Source organism: Anopheles coluzzii, chromosome 2 (assembly GCF_943734685.1).
Source record: "Anopheles coluzzii chromosome 2, AcolN3, whole genome shotgun sequence".
NCBI classification, from domain to species: Eukaryota; Metazoa; Arthropoda; class Insecta; order Diptera; family Culicidae; genus Anopheles; species Anopheles coluzzii.
Window position 1 is genome coordinate 2,875,829 of NC_064670.1, and position 20,687 is coordinate 2,896,515.

General features: G+C 45.2%; 1 protein-coding gene across 25 annotated transcripts in view; it reads right to left on the minus strand.

The window, feature by feature from the left end:
- Window positions 1-20,687, minus strand: part of LOC120948620 (capping protein inhibiting regulator of actin dynamics) — a 98,083-nt gene that overhangs the window by 23,959 nt on the left and 53,437 nt on the right. For 16 of the 25 annotated variants that reach the window (XR_005750963.2, XM_040365153.2, XM_040365175.2 and 13 more), the window contains exon 1: window positions 15,239-16,218. The exons of 7 other annotated variants lie outside the window; for them this stretch is intronic. Coding sequence is in view for 16 of the 18 variants with exons in the window: in XM_040365153.2 (XP_040221087.2) it covers window positions 15,239-15,899 (661 nt within the window). In the remaining 2 variants the exon portion in view is untranslated. Of the gene's footprint in view, window positions 1-2; window positions 202-15,238; window positions 16,223-20,687 lie in introns of those variants that run through there. 2 more of the 25 variants (XM_040365149.2, XM_040365161.2) reach the window with 2 other exon arrangements.

Below are 20,687 nucleotides of genomic sequence, written 5' to 3' on the forward strand. Positions count from 1 at the left end.
ACCGGGAGCACTGGAAGATGGAGAATGGCAGCGAGCGAACCAAGACGGCCGGTCCAGAGTCTCACGGCAAGGCTCGTACGATCACCACGACGACCACGGTTGGTGACTGATTTCGCGCCGCACGGTCGCGACTAAAGCCATTATTTCTCCCCACACAACTACAGTCGCAGCGTCGCTGTGTGTGAGCGCACGACGACTGTACCACCACCGGGCCGGCCCTCCCTGCGTAAGTCGTTTTAGCTTAGAGGCTCTCCGGCCAAGGCACAAGATGACACAAGCCGCCGTCTTCGTTTGAATGCACGCAACGGTTGAGAACGAGAGAGAATCTAGCGAACGGTTGTGCTTGTGAAGAGAGGGAGAGAGACTTAAGCTACAGTGAGGTACAGATAAGAAACCCACCGGTTTCAAAAAACAACACAATCTTATGAATGGAACATGTAATTCATACATGCATTCGTAAGGATTTAGAGAAAAAGTATAAATTGTCAATTAAAAATTCCATCCCAAAAGTGGTAATGACTTGTTTCATGTTTGTGATAACCTTTTAAACGCAATTCGTTGAGTTTTGTTTGAATAAAGCATGTAGAAGTACTCGATCTAGAACCGAATTAATTATCCAAATCATTCATTTTGTACCAACTAATTTGTTTATGCATTACAGATTTTAAAACACATCTCTATTCATTTTCAGATTCTAAAGTAAATGTTAGGTTCACCGATCTTAACAGTTATTCAACAGAATAGACATAAGCAGCTGCAAATTCTTGCACATCTTTCCCTCAGTACCATATCTTACATCCACATGGAACTTGGGGTCTACCATTTACATATGCTTTCTTTCTCCTATTTCCATGTCCAAATCTAATTTGGTTTTATGATCTTTCACGCCTGATCGCTTCTCCGTAACACATGTAGTACGGAGGTACTAATTTTGGAATCGTTACCAATGTTCATTAGACGCAGTTCTCAAGATCACCACAGACGCCAGAAGAGCACCCGCTGTAACCGTGTGGCATAAACCATTCATAGTTTTGGATGAAATGAACGAATCCATCCCACAAATGCAATTCTACTTTCAATGATTTTAAATTCACTTCAAAATCCAAAGTGACGTAATAAAACATGTTCTTTTTAAATGCTTTCATGTTTACACTCATTTGAACATAGTTCTTATAGAAAATAATCTTATTATTATTTTAAGTAAAATTATATTTCAATGATTATTACTATTGCAACTCAATACCATAGTAAAAGGTAATGCACGGATGACTCAGTCTGAACTATTGGATACGCCGCGCCGACAGCACTCTTACAGTAAACGCCTAACAGTATGCACTACGAGGCACATGCGTCATCGCGCATCTTCATTGCTTTGGCTACAACAGCAACAACGACAACAACGTGGAGTGAGAGTTGATGGCTTCGACACATCAATAGTACATTATTTTCCTCAGCAATTTTACCACCCCGCTTCAGCACCAGCTGATTTGACAGCCGTTAAATGGCAACTAAAAACGAATTAACCTCTACTTTTAGTTCCTTTCGGTGGGTTCGGTGGTGGTAGGCGAAAAAAAACTCCTGCCCACATCGTGATCAGTGTATGATGGATGACGATCTGCTCGTTGATTTGCTTAAGGAAAGCGCTTCCAACCAAGCAAAGGAATCGGATTGGCGAGAGGAAAAAACACAAGTTTCATTGACCATCAACCAAGAAACAAACTAAAAGCCCGATTACGGCACGCTCGTCGCTTGGTCATGGGTCGATAAAGATTCTACTGGATATAGCTACGGCAGTAACATCTAGAGAGTGACTTCAGTTTGGTCCAACGCGTTCGCTAACGACCGTAGTACACCCTCTCTTGTGTCCCCCGCCGCACGACCAAAACGATCGCAAACGATGAAGTCATCATCAATCTCACCCCCGGCTTACCGGTTGCCATCGGTGTAGCGTAAAAATTCCCGAAAAACCTCCTCTTCCTTATTGGCGATCGGGCGCTACACACGACCCAAGACCTCTGGTAATCTCCGTAAAAAGTCATCGGGTGCCTCCTTCAAAATGAATGTGCCACAAAACCATCCAGTCCCGGCGGATGATCGAAATCGTATCGCCGTATCTTCCGTTTCGTGACATGACAAGCTAATGACAAGTTCCACGGCATCGAAACGCCAACGAATTGCCGAGAGGAATTCCAGCCCACTTTAACCGATTAACACGAGGCGACGACTGTGCCGCGCACGTTGTCTTTGTGTACATGGCGCGGGCCGCACGCCGGCCAAAATCCGCACCAGCGCGCCGAGACACGACACGACAGATCGAGCTTTTGACCCGTGGAACTGATGGATAAGGATACCGAAAAACGTAACGGAATGCTCCAAGACGAGCAGTATCTATCATCCACTTGAACCGCACCGTAATAGGGCACTCTACACTCGGCATGTCGGAACGGTCGGTGGCAGTAACTGATGTTGCCTTTTAAACCTCTTCCTCCGCGTCAAACAAGGATCACGATCATGGTTTAAGGGTCTTCACGTGCAAAGTGTCGTTGACGGATGGTGAGTGACAATCGAGCAACTACAAACAGTCAACAATTCACGAATGTTTTTATGAGTTTTGTGTTTGCTATCACCGTCAGCAATAAATATAATTACTACAACAAAATTGATATTGCTATTAATTAAAGCATATTATATTCTCATAAAAGCTCATATTTCTAGTCATTGCACTGCAGGACGTCCTATGGCGGACCTTGGTTCCTGCTGACATTTTCCCACTATGCTCCGTTCTGGCGGTGACTGCTTTCACTTTCACACAGTGACCCATCCATAAACCGTAAGCAGCATCATTACATGAGCCTGAACCACCGCTGAACGATCGTTTCACGTTATATCTTGATCCACCGGCGACCGTCTCCGGCTGTACTGAACGAAGGTACAGTCTCTTCCGAGCAATCTACGATCGTCCTGTCCGACCAATGGACCGGTCGTTCGGCTGAAGACGGATATAACACTTTACAATCATAATGATCGTATAATCAAATCATAAAGACATTGCATAATCATTGGTTTCATTCCTGCTGCACTGTCGGTATATATACATCCCGAGATGGTAGCTTATGGAAAAGATGAGCATGTACAAATTTCTATCAATTTACACTCCATTCCGGATACACCTTTCCCGTCGTAGGATGGGTACCCGATGCAGCAACCAGCGAACAACAAGCACACCTTTTGAACTATCGACACGTGCGGCGCTTGAAAGCTGGCGAAAACTGTTACCCAGCTTCCTGCGAGAGATTGTGGGAGTGAGCTTGCAAATGAGTAAATATGGTGAATCATATCTATGACACGATCACGTTACGTCAATACACTGGCCACGCGTCTGAAGGGATGCTTGATATGATGCTTCGCCGCCTTTAGAGCACATCGCACGATGGCGGTTGCATTAATATTGCCCATACGGGTAATCATTAGCCACCCGTTTGCGCGACGAACGAAAGGATGCAATATTTATGCTCAAGAAGAAACATAAAACCCACTCCATGCTGATTATCTTGTATGAAGTATAAGGTACGGCTAGCAGCTACACATCCCCTTTTTCGGCCGCGGTGCGCGAAGGACCGGCCGATCGTTTCACAACAGTTTCACTTTCCACGAAAGTTTATCCTGCAGCATGCGCGCGCACGAATAACAACAATTAACCCTTTGAATGAACAAGTTTCACATGCACTTGCGGAAGTCGCACTGGTCTCGGCCGAAGGGGCTTTATTTAATTTTAAGTTTTGAATTATTACCATATTAACCCAGCCTGGCATGGCCTGTGCACCGCCTGTGTATCGTGTTTCATAACGCCCGACTCAATGGGAGAAGCCGTTCCATTAAAGCACGGTGTATACCAGACAGAGACAAACTGACCAAAAGCAATTCGACTCTGACCAACAATCAGTTCAAACTTCGTACAACCGTCACTGGTAGTTTACCTTTCGGGTTTAAGGTTTGTCGTTTTTTTTTGTGTGTGTTTGCCGTACTATATCCTCTGCTGAAAAACAGGACGGACAATACATCATAACACAGGATCTGCCCTCGGTCGAGTCGTAACCACAGCTTTCCATTACCCTTAACCGGGAAGGTGATGATGACGATGATGAGATCGGTTGCCATTTCATTAGACGAAGGCTTTACAACGGCTAACCTCCTTTCAACCTGCCGTACCTTTCGTACAAAACACACGTTTCATAACGAGCGTTATGCACAAATATGCTATCTCTGCAAAAGGTTGCCTCTGGCTGTCGACACCTGTGCATGTGTCGCTGTACGTGATTAGGGCGCTGTGTTGTCGCTCGCCTACTTTCTTCGCCGAGTGAAAAGTTTCAATTTTCTAGCCGCGCTTTTTTTAATCATAGTACGTTTTACTAAATCGATACGACAGTAATAAGCATGTTCGTATCCTTGTTACTCGCCCGCTTGGCGGGTCATGGTTATGTTCCTTTTTTCTTGTCGTGCCTACAGGCAATTCGAACGCCAACATCGGCAACACCGCATGCGAACGCCTTCAGCCACTCGCCCGGTGAGAGGGCAATAATTAAGGAATCGATGCTTAATTAATTATGATCCCTTTCGAGATCAATCGTGTGTGATTGGAAAATTGCAGTCCGCCGGGATGTACTAAAACCATTTAAAATTCTCTCACCATTTCCCGCTCCACGGACTATTAGCTGGCTTACCAAACCTGAATAAGGCCAGCGAGATAATACCGACCGATGCATTTTAACTGCCACACGTTGACTGTAAGCAAAGTGGTGGTGTTATTTTGAGCAGTGGTTTTAACGCTTCTTGTCACTATAGTCTGGTCGGTCTGGCTGGAATGGAGGCGGAACATTCGAACATCTGCGGGCGGTGAGTTTGAGATAAGTTTTGAATTTTCACTCCAAACTACGAGTGCCTTGTTGTTTTGAGCGTTGTTGATGGTGCTTAGGTTGTTGCATAAATGAACCCTTGCTCTGGTAATGGTAATGGAAGTCGTCCATAAAATCAGCGGGAACGAAGAACTGAGTGAATATACTGAAAGTTTCTAATGCAATCCATATTTATTGCAGATTACTAAACTCTGTGCAGCTGGATTAGAAAGTTTACTTGCATAATTACAGGCCTCATTGTAGCTGAGCCAGATTTACCTATCGTAGTTTCCATTTATACATCTCCACTGACATTGACAATACTCTATCTACTCACTGCATCAAAGGCGCATCAATTTCTCATTAATCTAACAATCTTACCAAACGAATGAATAAAGCACACATTAATCCACCATCGAATCACGAAAGATCAAGTTCATGCACTACATCTGTGACTACTGTAAGCCGTTCGGTAGCATACCTGCGAAGAGCATATGAAGTAGTCGTTCGCACCGTGTTATTAAACATCGGCGCTACCGATACTTACCCCCGCTACTCATTAGACTATAAGCTACGGATGGAGCAGCAAAAAATCTGAACGAGATGGCGTTGAAATCCCTGTAATTTCAACACTTGTTCCGATGTGCACCAGCACGAGCAACGAAACTTGCTCACCCTCAAGCAAACCGTACTGCCCGCCTAGACCGGTGCACCAGAACACACCGACGTGCCCGATGCAAATGATAGAGAGTTACATCGATTGCAGACGCCTTCGGGGCACATTTCCAAACGCTGCCGACCGAGAGCGGTACGGCGGCATCCACACAACGGTTAAAAGCATGGGAAACCAGAAGCCTAACACACCCGGTGGCTAACGTAGACAGCCACACCGCCGGACGTTGGCGATGGTATTTAGATAAACCTTCCGCTGCGGATCGCGTCATTCGAAATGGAAAGCGCTACGAATCTTTTTCCGTCGAAACGGAACACACAGGGCGGTGGGTGAGTGGCCAGAGGTCGCGGTGTCGAGGATGTCCGAAAAGCAAAAGCAATACCATTTAGACGCAACGCCTAATGGAGGATACAACGCTTCATAATTCCATGCTCGATTTCATACGTCAACCGGTAGTCGCTGTAAGGGTTTTCAAGACGATTCAATCGCCCTGCCACGAACGGGCTGGCCTTCTTTTCTTTATTTCCTAACCTTACTTATACATACGTCCGAATCAATTCATTGCCTTCCCTTCGCGATTCATTGATGAGCTTGAAATGTAGAAGATGAGTTTTTCGATCAAATCGAATCGTTCCAGCATCGAGACGATACCACAATAAGCGCACCATCGCAAAAGCTTTGCGTCATTGAGCATCTTTCCAATTTTCGCTCGCCTTTGTGTCGCTTGTACGAGGCGGCGGAGGCGTCGAAACATACCGATGCGTGGGTTTTAGAGCTCACCGACGACTATCACAGAGAAACACACTCCGACCCGGCACTAGTTTTCGAAAATACAAAACAAAACTCTTCCACACCCATTTAGTTCCGCACGCTGTGCGTTAAACGGCGTCGCGTGTGTAGGTGAAAATTTGCAACCACTGACCACCTACTCATATGACCCCGCGTCTGGGGCAGAACATTATCAAAAGGATATGAAGTGCTTCACACCAGCACGCGGAGAAGGGTTAATTATGACTCCCTTTTCGCAAGGCAGCTCTGTTCCACTGCACTGGGACACGCTGGGGCCACACACACCTTCCGAAGCCTCGTAGTACCCATCCACGATGACATCTGCACGCGATGAGTTATGCATGCGAGCGCTGCGATGACTCCCAGACGCACGTCAGAAGAGCACAATCATCGTCTTACCATTCCACACGGAGACTTACTGCACGCTTTTGCAACGATTTGCCGTTTATTTTTATTTAATACTCGCCCCGCATAACAACGGACGTGGCTGCCAGCCAGCGCATCCATCGTCGGGGCCCCAAACTCCGAATGTAACCGTCCGCGGCGCGGTTGTGTTGTTGCTTTTTTTAATTTTATTCCTTACTATCAACGAGTCGTATGCAGGCCCCATCGCGGAAAGGGCCCAACTCGTGAACGGAGAAACGGGGCGGGCAGGAAAGTGAAAACGTAAAAGCGTTGCAAATTTATCGAAATGAACTTTTAATGAAGCGACGAAGAAGATTTCCATGGCTCCGCTTCGGAAGCAGATTTGCGAAAGATTTGCCTCATTTTCGCGCATCATTTTTCTCCCTGTGATTGCGTTTTGCCTGTGCACGTAAGACTCCCAAAATGCCAACAGACACACACACACAGACAGTGATGCGTCATAGTGATGGAAAGTGGTTTTGAGATAAACAACAACAATATTTGCTATTAGACCTTTGCTCCACGCTGTTGCACCACACTTGCTGGGTGTGTGGCTGCAAAAGAAACTTCTTTGTCCAAACTTCAGACAGGCCAACACGGAAGTGGAAATGCACAAACATACATGCTTGTCCGGATGTATTTGTCAATAGGGTTGGCGAACCTGGGCTGGACTTCAAACCTACCCACCAAACCCATCGTTTATCTTAAAGGTGTTGTTTGAAAGGGAGAGTAATTAATTAAGCCGTACTCACAACTCCCCAGGCTCCTGCTGCGTGTGATTTATGCGAAGGCTGACTTGCTTGGATGGGGCACGTCGGACACTGGTACAAGTAACTACGATGCATTGCTTACGATGATAGTTACCATCGGGGCAAGGCATGCATCACTGTTGACATGTCCTTCCCTTCTTCACCCAGCGCAACGTATGTAAACCCTCACCCTCTCCGTCGTGCACACTTTCTCCCACGACGCCCAACGGCACATTCGGCAGTGGCAAACGGTACGTACCTCGCTCGTTCAAGCCCCGGAACTGATGGCTTAACATCAATCAGAAACTCAAACAACAGCGACCCGACCGGGAAGAAAGTGACAAACAACCGTTTAGTAGGCGACATGCTCATGACCCAGACAGTTGTCAGGGTTTAGGAAACGCGAAAATGTCATCATGATGGGAGCCGAGCACTTCCTACAGAATCCACTATTGGGCAACTCGGTGGGAAAGCTTGATTTTGCGTGAGACTAGACAACATTTAATCACACATTTGCACGTTTGCCTTGTTGCTCAACCCGTTCCCACGTTGGAAGGTCATACCACGCGGGGTATTACGGTGGAATATGGTGATGACAAATTCCACCTCTGTCTGTGGCGTTTCAATTGATCTTCCATACTCCACGGATAACGACAGTTTAAACACTCTTGTGGATGCCATGTCTTCGATATGACATTGCAGAAAGCTAATAACCAAGAACCGATTTAACCTTGTTACAACCATTACACTCGACTAAAGAAGATGCTTCACAAAAGCCAAAGCCAAGAAGCTTAGCTCAGACAACAATGAGAAAGCCAACGACGTCTCAGCCAAAGGAGACTTCCTCTTTCTTCGTCCTCAACAATACTCCATCCAGTTACCATGTTTGCATTAGACCACCATCGACGACTTCCAGCCCAGACGGCGACGTCTGAGCTCCACCCCAACCATAAGGAACCAGCAAAACAGCGTGTGTAATACGAGCTCATTTAACTTGCATCTCAATAAACATAAAAATCACATTCTGGGGCTTCCAACTAAATGAATCAAGCTTCCACCACAATCTTTCTGGCATGGTTTTGCGTACCCCAGGGAGGAAATAAAGGCAAATGTGACGAGCAAATAAAGGCACTACGGGAACTAAGAAGAAAAGCATTTCGACACCCACCCATTTCAACACTATACAAGGACCGTTGCACACGAAGCAATACATTTGTGTTAGCTTTCTGAGCAAGGCAAAACAACCAACAGAGCTCTATTGAAAAAGTAGAGGCATCTGCTAAGATATGGTTCAATAACTCCTTCCATCTTCTAGACGTTCACCCATGATGTCATGCGGCACTCGATTGATTAGTGAGTCTATTTTTTCTTCTTATTAGACGGAGAACTATGTCACCACCGTTTCTGCCACAGCCGCAGGATAAATGGATAATGAAAAATGAAATGAACTGCTCCAGTTTACACTGAACGTCACATACCGTGTCATCGCTAGGCCTTTCGGTGAGTCGCAGTACTTATCGCACGGAACCACAAACAGATCTTGTAAACTTCCACGCGGGGCAATCTCCGTACCGTGTCTGCTACTTTCTTACCCACTCACTCTCTATCTCTACCTTCACTTCCCGTCACAGTGCAGGAAAAAAAAACTTCACTTTCATTCTGACCTCACCGGATGTACCGTTAGTTGGCCCGGAAAGTCACTCGCTCTGTGCGCAATTACGCATCGGGCCCTAACCCTTCGGCGGGCGGGACGTAATTTGCAGACGCAAACGCGCACAAGAACAGAGTGCCGTACGGTTTCAGACTCCTCCTACGACGGAGATACGGTCTTCAGTCGGCAGCCACCATCTAGGCCGGGCCCACCAGTTAAGACCAACGAGCGGTTCAGCCCAGGTCTCTCTAATCCAATCTTTTCCATCTTCCATCTTCCGTTTGGCACCACAAAGACCCGGAGGTGGGGAAACGAAAAACCGCAAATTTGACGCACCGTGCACCGTGATACAGAGTACGACTCTTTCTCGCCCAGCAAGATAGTTCGTTAGGTAGCGCTCGAGGCGAAATCAAACATAACTGACTGATTATCGATTGCGCCCCTTTTTTGGACACAAAAAAGGCAAGGAAAGCTTCTACACAGGTGTGGAATTTTGCAGAACATTACTTTTACTGCGCTGCATTAACAGTAAGGAGTGCCATTGAATGAGCTGGTGGGTTGTACTTGAGCATATTCTTCTTATAGCATGACTGTTAGCATCTGGTTGGGCCATTTATCAAGTGTCGTTTTTCTGTCGAACACTTTTGAGCACAACACCTGAAAAGCGCTGAAGAAACTACTCACACCTCATTTCTTTAAAAGCGTTTTCAAATGCATCTTCATGAGCATCTGCCTACGATAGAAACCAGCTGAGCCATTCCTCAATATTACATTACGGATGTAGCAGCACCGAAACCACGCGCGCTCAGTTCCCGTTAAAATGGTATGCCCTTTTTAGGTCACGCAGGGTGGTTTACTGCCTTTTCTTTATTGTCTGCCAATTTTACATCAGGGGATTAGCATCAGAATTACCTACGGATGAGTTGTTACATGTGGAGAGAAAACTGACATCTTTTTCACATTTTTTAACACGAACTATCTTGAAACCTAAGAAAATATGTATGCAGTGCAAGAATCTTTTAATAATCATCTGACTCCGGCATCACACTTTTGTAAGCAACATGACACACAAACAGTACATCATACAATTTACTTGCATGGCCTACAAAACTAACATGTGGCCATTGAGGCATTGCTTTTTCAAGTCAGTAATGAAAGAAGTATTTCAGTGAACATTCTTCTACTTAGTACGAGATAGATATCTCTATGTCCAGATGATCGTGAGCAAATATTCGTTATAATGATCAGTAGGATACATTGAAAAATATGCAAAATCTGGGCAACTATAAATATTCTTGGATTTGATCTTGATAGAGATCCTCTATCATATCTGTTACCAACCAGTACAACGAACGGGGTAAGAACTTATTTTAAGACAGCTGAACTACTTCTTCTACCTTTGAACTATATATTGTTCAGAGCTTTCATCAATATCGATGTACCGGCTGGTAAATCATTTATGCAACGATTTGTTGGGCGTAATTGGTTGGATTTTACTCTCACCATCCTCATAAAAAGTTTTCATATCTCTTGATAAAAATCTGCCCAATCTTTTCCAACCACTCTCCCCACCCATTACCGGAATCTACCAAATTTCTGCCCAACCCTTTTTAAGCCTGTAGAACACCTCGGGAATTGAACCATTTAAGCTTCTCATCGGTGAAACAACAGTAACCTTCTAAAGAACAACAGTTATGCTGCTCCACACAAAATGAGGGCAAGGTTTTTTCCCCTTCGCACCGATTGCTCACGCAAAGAAAAGGCACCGCAATCGGAACTAACCCTCAATATTGTTTGGCTCCCATCGGGGGAAAAAATGGTTGGCAAAACCGCCAGATACGGGCAGAAACAATGAGGTGTTGAATAGGGTATATCATCGTGGTTCCCACTTCCCATTTCGGGCACAGTTGAATTGATTTTCCATTTCGCGTGTTCCCGCTAAGCATACTACTACTTCGTGTTTTGTGCAATCAAACTACCCATCAAACATTTAGAGAACTACACTGAATACAAACAAATGGAAAGGATGAGCATCTTACAATGTGTGGTACCCCACGAACACCCGGGATCGATGGGTTGAACCAGCTAACAAACGGTTAAATTTTCAACTTAATTTCGAATGCAAACCCAATCGCCTTAAGCAAAAAAGCACGCACAGAACAGAGAACCTTCCACCAAATGGATCTTTGCTTTCGTTCGAAGGTAACAAAATCGAAACGACGGTGCGCATGTGATATTCCCATGATTGGGATAGTTTATTTTTTCTTTTCTTTGCCATGCAAACGATCCAAATCCCTTCGCCGAATTACGTTGGGCAAGAGAAGAAACATACGAAACAAAAAAATAACTACCCACAGCGTAAGAGCAGTTTTTAGTGAAATAAAAAAAGAAGTTACAATCCATCTACGAACCCGCCCGTAGTGCTCACGCGGACCGGTTTAATTAAATACCATGGGATTCAGGGGGGCTTTATCTTCATTATGTGTATACACACCACTGTCGAGAATGAGTGCGAATCTAAGTGCTTTGTGGTTTGTATGCTGCTCCACAGAGCTAGCGGGATGCAAATTCCCAGACCTGCGCTCTGCTGCTTGTACATGATCGCGAAATCGTTCGTTTAGTTCGCATTTAGCACCATTAGTACAGGAGGGGCTCATTTCAAGCTGTGGGCTCGTTTCGATGTTCCCATGCGATTACAATCACATCGATGCTCAAGCACGGTGCCTCTGCCAATGAAGGCGATGAAGAAAGGGGCATCTGCTTCGGTGTGGCAGCAACAGCTTTGTAAAACATGATCAAGACAAGCGAAGCATTCAATTTCCCGAGTTCAAATCACTTCCGAACAACTAACTATGTCTCTTTTATGTTTGAGTTACATTTTATTGTAATGCTATCGTCTGAAATGTATACTTACAACAGGTGCAGTTTCACACAAATAATGTCCATCTAATCATAAAAATTGGACCCCTCTCCACGTTGAAAGAAAGCTTACCAACCATAAAACCTCCTCCTCCATGGCGTAACAACCATAGATGAAACGAGTAAAACAAAGTAACAGCCCTTTGTAACAATCGCATGTTTTAAATGACCGTTAATTGTTGTTCTTATGCTGTGTTCCATGTGACTAGGTTTTCTTCTTGCTCGGGCGGGAAGTTACGATACTGAACATAATCCGGAAAAAAAAACTCAGCAACATAAGTATCGTTTCCATCACCACCTTACAATCAACCCTACTAGCCCTTTCATTCCTCGTCTAGGGAAACCTGTACCCGATCAGTAAACGGTAACCTCTTTTCTACGATCGAACGACCATGTTCATCAAATTGTATCAACAATCATCAGATTAGTTTGTTTGTTTGTTTGGATGCTTTTCTTTCTCTCTTGCGAGCGCAGTTGCAGTCTCATATAACAATAAAATGTGACTTGAAGTTCAACCATCAAATTGAAGTAAAAATGGGTTAATTACACCAATCGAGTGATTTACATTCGATTTTGTGAGTTAATAGTGTCATTTTGTCATTCCTCGATTTAAGCCCGTTGTAAAACGGTGACACTAATGTATAAAAAAGTAATTATAACAAATACCTTTGGTTCAAAAACATTTCCACCAGGTAGATACATGAAGATTTCTTACACATACCAAACGGATTCAAAATTAGAGCAACATTCTTTCCAACGGAGTCATCCGAAAATGGGTCGTTTGTCATAATTAAAACATCGTTTGCGCTTGCTTCGAGCCATATTCGACAAGAAGTGTAGCCTATTTTTTATTGGCAAAAACATGAAAAATGAGCCAAATCAGAGCAGATGGTGGAGTACGAGGTACCAACAGTGCACGCGCAAAAAAAAACGCCATTTCTTACTCCCGTTTTCTAGCATGATGGAATGCTCATGTTACACCATTGGAGGAGCAGCATTTTCAATCAATCATAGAGCGAATCTAATGATGCTAACGGGGTTTCAAAATTCGATCGATATAATTTATCACTAAATACGTCACCCGAATTTATATTTGGCTTCTTTGCCTGAGGCGCTTGAGATGTGCCTCAAAGCGAAATAATCCTGTTTAATGTGATTGTGATAGTTCAACCTTCAAACCAAACTATTGTTTCTTAATTGTCTTACCAACCACCTTCAATCTTCGTCGGTTGTGAACTGGCCATCAACACTTACCTGGAAAGAGAAGAAAAAGAAATGTTAAAAATCCTTCAAACCCCGTACACACATAACATATTTCTAAACCTTATAACCTTGCAAAATCATAAGTGGTACAATTCGGATAGACCATTTGTGCCAATTTCCCACTTTTCTGGCATAATATCTAGTAATGATTGTCCTTGAAACGGAAAATTATTACTATTTGCAAATGGCTCCACATTAACTGATATTTGTCTCAACGACGATGAAATAATGTTCTTGTAAATACACCAATTTTATAGACAACTCCGTCGAGCAAACCTTCTTAATGTTTTCTGAGCAGAAGCAAACACACACGCGTTCGATTCGCCCATCTAGATGTGCAATTTTCTCTTGGACGGCCTCTTGGACGGCACACGTAAAAAAATGGCAAGATAGCGAAAGCCACCTTCATTAACCATGCCCGAAAGGCGTGAAAGTGATGCCAATTGACGTCCAGACGAAGAAGACGTCTCGAGCGCGCACGTCCAAAACTGACACAGAGCACACGCTTGTTTCAACAGCGACAAACCAGTCAATTGAACGCTCCATAAACACGGCCTGAAAGTGCCTTTTCTGCAAAGATGTCCCCCTTAGCCCGCGGGACCAGACCTGGGCAATGTAACCGGAAACAAACGTTTAACCGAAAGCGGAGACACATCTGAAGACACAGGGGCGTGTGTGCGCGCTCGCGCTTGCACCCAATGATGCACAGTAATGAGACCTCGCCCTTACAGAAACAGATACACGGACACACACACACATTCCCCGGGAAGGTTTTACTTTTCATTCTGATACACATTTCGATCGGAGAGCGAAATCAATAGCAGTGTTGCTTACAGCAAAACAAAATCCTGAAATCGATCAGATGTGATGAGCAACCTGCAGTCGACGGACGAGCAGCATATGCTTTCTCGCTGCAATGTGATCGTGTGCCACTTCCCTTTTCGTTGTGAGCCAAACGGCAACACACCTGTAAACGAAAACATCCGGAAGCTGATAGAAGTTCCCCCTTTACGATCCTGAACCCGATGCCGTATGGAGAGCACGTTCCTCTACGCTGCGCCAAAGCAAACAAACACACTCAGACACGAGTGGCGTAGCAATAGAGCCATAAAATAAAGGCTATGAATTGGACTAGACAACGCGCCCGCCTGAAAGCGAGACACAGGTTTCTCCCTTTAAAGCGAGAAACTGTACTGATAGCGAAAAATGTAATTGAACAACACAATCAACAACCTAAGTAAACAGCTGATTTACATTCCATTTCTATTAAATCCATAGCATGTAGCGACCACTTGTTTGCTTTTCTCTTCGCATGTTTTAGATATCGTTGCTGCACACGGTGAGTAACATTTCTTTTCTACAATGCGATAATGAACATTCATAAATTGAATGAAATCTTAAATGTGCCGACGAGTTGCAGCCTGCTCCCAGACAAAACAGTGACTTGATGCGATCATAATCGATGGCCGCAATTGATATGATTTAAATTGCTTAGCATAAGCTCGTTTTACTACGCATTCATGCAGCCGGCAAAGCTAAACGATATCAATCGAGCAATCAATCTTGGTTTACCGAGGCTAGCTACCAGATGAGCAGTTAAGAGCTTTATAAGACAAAAGAACAATCTCTGAACGAATGCGAGATCAAACGATGGGAAATGTTTATATGATTGTTACTACCCATTTTATGATCCAGTGTCATGTTACGCACTCTCTCTTTCTTCCTTCGCTCTAATCCACGTCTAAACAATCTGTACAACATTTAGGTTAATCAAAATGCTGTTTCGTAATGTTCGAGAAGTAAAAGTAAGATCGTAAAAAGCACATCCTCTTTCACTTTCCACACGACAGCGGGGTGAAAGAATCAGTATTCCGCAACCAGACAGGCGCACACTTACATTGCCAAACGTTATGAGATCCCCGTGGACTGTCCTCCAGAATTTTGATGTCAAAGTCGTACGCGGCAAGATCCTTGCGAAGATTTAGTGCCTTATCGGACGTTAAGGCACACGATGGTAGTAAGAACAGGCTGTCAAACTCGTAGATGTCCCGTATCTTGGGATTTACGCTGGCCGTGCCTACACCGTAACCGTTACTGCTGCTGTAGTACAGGCTGCCACCGTTCGTTATGATCGAACATCCGCTTCCCGTGCCGGTCCAAGAAGCTGCTCCCGTGGGTCGATTCACCTGCCCACCACCACCTCCGAATGCGCCTACCGTTGCTCCACCATTGGACACAACGCCACCACTAGTCCAATGGTTCTGCGTCTGATGTTTGCTCTCTTGCTGCTGCTGCTGTTGCTCGTTGCTCCCGGTGGAGGATAATTGATTTCGACTGCGTATCAGACGATTATTGTTCGCTGATGTCGTTGTTACCAACGGTGCCGAGGTGACCGAGCTGGCACTGGATGCTCCGTTCTGGAGACTGTGCAACTGATGGTGCTGCCTATGGTGTTGATGTGGTTGTTGTTGATGGTGATGATGATGGTGGTGGTGATGGTGATGGTGATGATGAGCACTAGGGTGGCCTGGAACACTTGGACGTTTCACCGATATCATAGCTCTGGCAGTCCAGGGGGGCGGCACCACGGTCGATTTTATTTTATCGATGACCTATCCAAACACGTCACACTAAAGGCACGGCACGTCAAACATGCGTCCAGCAAAAACAGGACGTTCCGGATACTCTCTGCTGCTATCACTATACCAGAATACCTCTATATTACACTAGCACCATCACAGAACAAGCACGAGACATACAGGAGGGTCGTCTGTTTGCACAGCTGAAATCTCAAACGTTCTTCTTATCACAGACATTAAACTATCGGCTACGGTTCATCGCTAGATAGGCAGTAGTTTCCGGATAACTTTGTGCTAGGTTATTTCTTCAACTATCGATCATTTTCTTTTGTAGCACCGCACGGGATGGAGAATAAATTAAGTATTAGGAGAAACACAATTTAACGCAGTAACAAAAGCACTCTATTATTGTAATATTGTTTTACAGTATTTACACCACAAGTTCTAAGAAGTACGCGTTTTGAAATCACTAGATAACCAACTAATAACCTTTCACAAAAGTCCAACACTCGTTCCTAATTTTATTTGACAGTTATAATTACAGGTCCAACACAAAACAGCACGCACGCAACATAGACTTAGACAGCGTCTATCTCAACTCCAACGTATACACAAGTAGCGAGCTACCATTCCTGGGTGGTCACGGCACAGCCAGCCTCACAAAACCTTAAATAGGACGCAAACAACCCCGATATAATTTATGGCTAATGAACACCGCCGCCGTATCCCCAAGACCCAGACAATAACGCGACCCTAGCCGGTGTCAGATGCACCACCGTGGAAGCGAAACAAAACACCGAAAAAAAAAGGCACACACACCTCCCGAATACACCCCAAAAAGGTTTACTCTGGTGGCTTGTTAACCATATAGGTGCCAGGGTTTCGGTTTCAAGTCATAATTTAACAACCGAGATGGTGTTGTCTGCGTGGTTTGCTTCTCCTCCTCTCTATGCTCTACTTTTCCCGGCACATTTAACGACGTTGTTTTTCTGACTTTAGTATCAATTGAATTTTCACTTTCTTTTCTAATGCCATCCATCGACGTTGAGTGAACAAACAGGTGCGAGAAGAAAAATACCAGCAGCATGTATCGCAGCATTTTAATTTTTTATTCATTATGGAATTTCTTTTTTCTCCAGCATATAATCGTCGGCTCGATGCTGGAGAGAGGCAAATCGAGAAGCGAGATATCGTTGTACGGAAGCGATACCACTCAAGATGTCACAATATGGATAAACCGTTCGTATCAATGTACCAACTTAGAGTTGTTGAACACTTCGAAGCTCATCGTCTACACATGTTACTCCAGATGAAGTGCACTATATCAGGGGTCACATCATTACCACAGTCTCCGTTATTTGCAACGAACGAACAGAAGATGACCGCAATGCCAGAAACATGTATGTGAACATAAAGCTTACCGTGTGCGTACCCGTTTTAGGCAATTTCAGCTTTCCTGTTTACCTTTGACAAACGAGAGCACAAAGCAAATTTCGACAGGGGGGCAGCACGTGGCACCACATGATTTCACAACTTCCAAACCATTGCGCTTGACGTCAAAAACCATATCGATCTTCATCTCCGCGGGAGCGTTGACCGATCAATCGAACAGTGGTGGTGCTGCACGGGACGATGGTCAATCTGTTCGGGGCGATCAATCGATTGGCAAACCGTGATTACAAACACACACAACAAACAGACAGATCGAAATCTCATCATCTCGGAGAGTGAGAGTGGCTCAATCAAAATCATTAAGAAAGCAGATCAATGATGTATCAACGACAGGAAAATGTAATTGTCCAATCATTTGGCAGGGAGGAGAAAAACCCCGCATGAGAATCTACGAGTCTTCGCACTTCCGAATGGGAAAATTTGTGCAAAAAAGTAACCAACCTCGACTCAACCTGATATCCACAAAAAAGTGCTGTCCATAGCATCTGTAACGGAAACCCTTCCCAAACAACCATTGAACATGATGGTATCGTCCGCAAGGTACCGTTTAAAAACGGACCGTTCCAGAATGGTTTAAACATGTTTCTTTTTTTTCGTTCAAGATGTTTTGCCTGAATGTTTCACTGCTTTACGCATCTCCCATATCGCGATGCGTCTCTGACGTACGTAATGCTAAACGGTATCGATATCTAGCACACGACTTCATAATTGAATCGTGCGGCTTCCGTTTAATATTCTTAAGCCAAACCACCTGGCGAGGCACCTCTCCATCAAATTTGGCAGAAAATTGGAATAGGCGAAGCACAATTCGTTTCGATTTGCTCTAGTTTCAGGTTTGGGTGCTTCAGCAAACACCAAAATGGTCTTCCCCATATCCATTGCGGTTACTTTGTACACACCCAAACGGCAAATTAAAACGAGCGCTTGAGCTTGATTCTCGTTCCCGATTTTCCATTTCCGATTTGCGCACTCCGTTTTGTGCGCAATTTACTATCTGCACTCAGAACGAGCGTGCTCTGGCACTAGAGGCCCGCCACATCGCCCCGGTTCGTCGTGCTTTCACTTTCCACTGCCGAGGGGAAAAAAGGGAATAAACAATCGGCAACAAAAAGGTAATCAATTTCCCGACCTCCCGACACTTGTGTTTCGCGCGGGCACCAAATGCGATAGGCAAAAGACATCGCAGAAACATTACCACTTTCTATGGAGATGGAGTGCTAGGGCGAAAGTGTACACCTAGACCACACCCGAACGAACACACACACACACAAACAGAAACACTCGCTCCCCCCGAGAAAGGTTGTCGATCATTTTCACAGGTCACAAAAACACGCTCGGTGCACTATTTTATGGTTGCAAAATCACAACTGAACTGGTCACAAGTCAAAAACCACCTGAGCAGCGAGCCCCGTAAATTTGCTGCCACGTGGGTCAACTGTGGAAAATTAGTTTTCCTTTTCAATTGCAGGCAAAAAAAAGAAAGCAAGAAACGGTGACCATTGTGATGGAATGAGTATGTCTGTTACCTCACTCTGCAGCAATTCCTTCATCCCACTTGCAACGATCGTGCACTTCTGTCTTTACACCCGGACGACACTAGAGCGTCACCCAGAGTTGCCCATTTATTCTTACATGACGGGGTGGTTTTTTTTACTCTCGCCCCGACACGATCATGTTTGCGCACGATTGCACTTTTAAAACGAACCAAACGAATGAAGGGACAACAGTAGCCTCCTCTCTGCCTCCAACCATTGGTGTTAATCTACTCCCGCTGCCGGCTTTTAATGGTGGCCCGCGATCGATTGGACACAAAAGGGCTTTTCCTGTGCGATTGTGTGTGCAGTGGCAACTGAACTGCGCAAGTGGAAAAGAATTGAACATTTCTTGCAGTCATTTTCCATGTACAGGAAATCGTTCCATTCACCCCCTTTCCCCGCCCTGTTGCTGAGGAAAGATCGATTCGTTCCGCAGAAGTTCTCCTGCGCCCGATTGTCAATGTTGTCCTCCGCAGTGGAGTGTTGCGCATTACTGGGTGTCCCGCCATCATTACAAGAAGTGCACAAAAATCATCGTTTATTGACAAACCAAGACCGTGTCTGGGTCTCCTGAAATCCTAGTAGCTAGCAGACGTCTTAGCAGCGTTCGCAATGCTTGGAGCTACCTAACACGGCTACCGCGGTGAAAACACGATAGAGACGTTGAAAGTGATTTAAGCTCGTAATAAATATTAAGTGAATGGAGTGTGAGCGTACCCTGCGGGCCAACGTGAGCTACTACCGCTCCACCGACTAACGGCCATCGTGTGGTCCAGCCAGACAGGCGAGGAGGCTAATGCAGCGTCGAAACACTCCCGCAGTGCACCCGATCCAGATACACGGCAGCGCCATTCCTGCCTTCAACTGCACACAGATAGCGGATCTTGTGTTTGCACCCGAGCAAACCTAAAAGCCGGTAATTACCGGTCGATTACAGCTCAATTGTCTAATGGAAAATTGTCTAACAGGTATTTACATCTTGCCGAGCACTAGAGGAAGGTTTTTTTCTTTAAGATGCTGCCACCTGTCGGCCAAACAACAGCAGCACTAAACAATGAACTAACGCCAGGATGGACTGCCGCGGCGGAACCTCACAGAACTCTCCTTCCTACAGCACACACACACACACACTTCCGCAACGATTGCGGTCAAGTGAACGTAGTTCGATACCGTTTCCAGCGCGCAGCCCCAATCATTCAGCACGCAGTCCCCGCTCATGAGAGTATTTTCCATCACGTGCCCCGCAAAACCACAAAATGGATTGGCCTCATCTTGTGCCGTATACCGGGAGGGCTCTCGCGGTCCGCCGATACCTGTTGTTACACACAGTGCGCGCCTGTGGTTTTCGTATCATTTGTGTTTCACTTTTGATTGATATGTATCGATATGCATATGGAGAGCGCACTGCTGCACTTTCACTTTTTGCTACCAACCAGCACAAATGCCGTGCACCTTCTTCCATCGGTTCGCTGTGAGCGTCTAGCGGCTTCACTCTCGCAGTCCCCAGCAGCTTCTGCGACTCGCTGTGAATCATCCATCTCCGGAACACAAATCGGAATCACGAAGCACACCGAGGGTTGCCCGCCATAAATCTAACTTCCCCGGGCACACTGCGACGTTGGTTCCTTCACCACACTGCCCTCGGATTAGTTTTCTATTCCATATTTCACAGACCGTTTGCAGGCCTAATCCAATCACTGCGCCAAACAGTCGCCAACTAAGCGCAATTGTTGTTTTCTGCCTCATTCCTCCCCACCAGGTACTACAATTATTTTGCTTA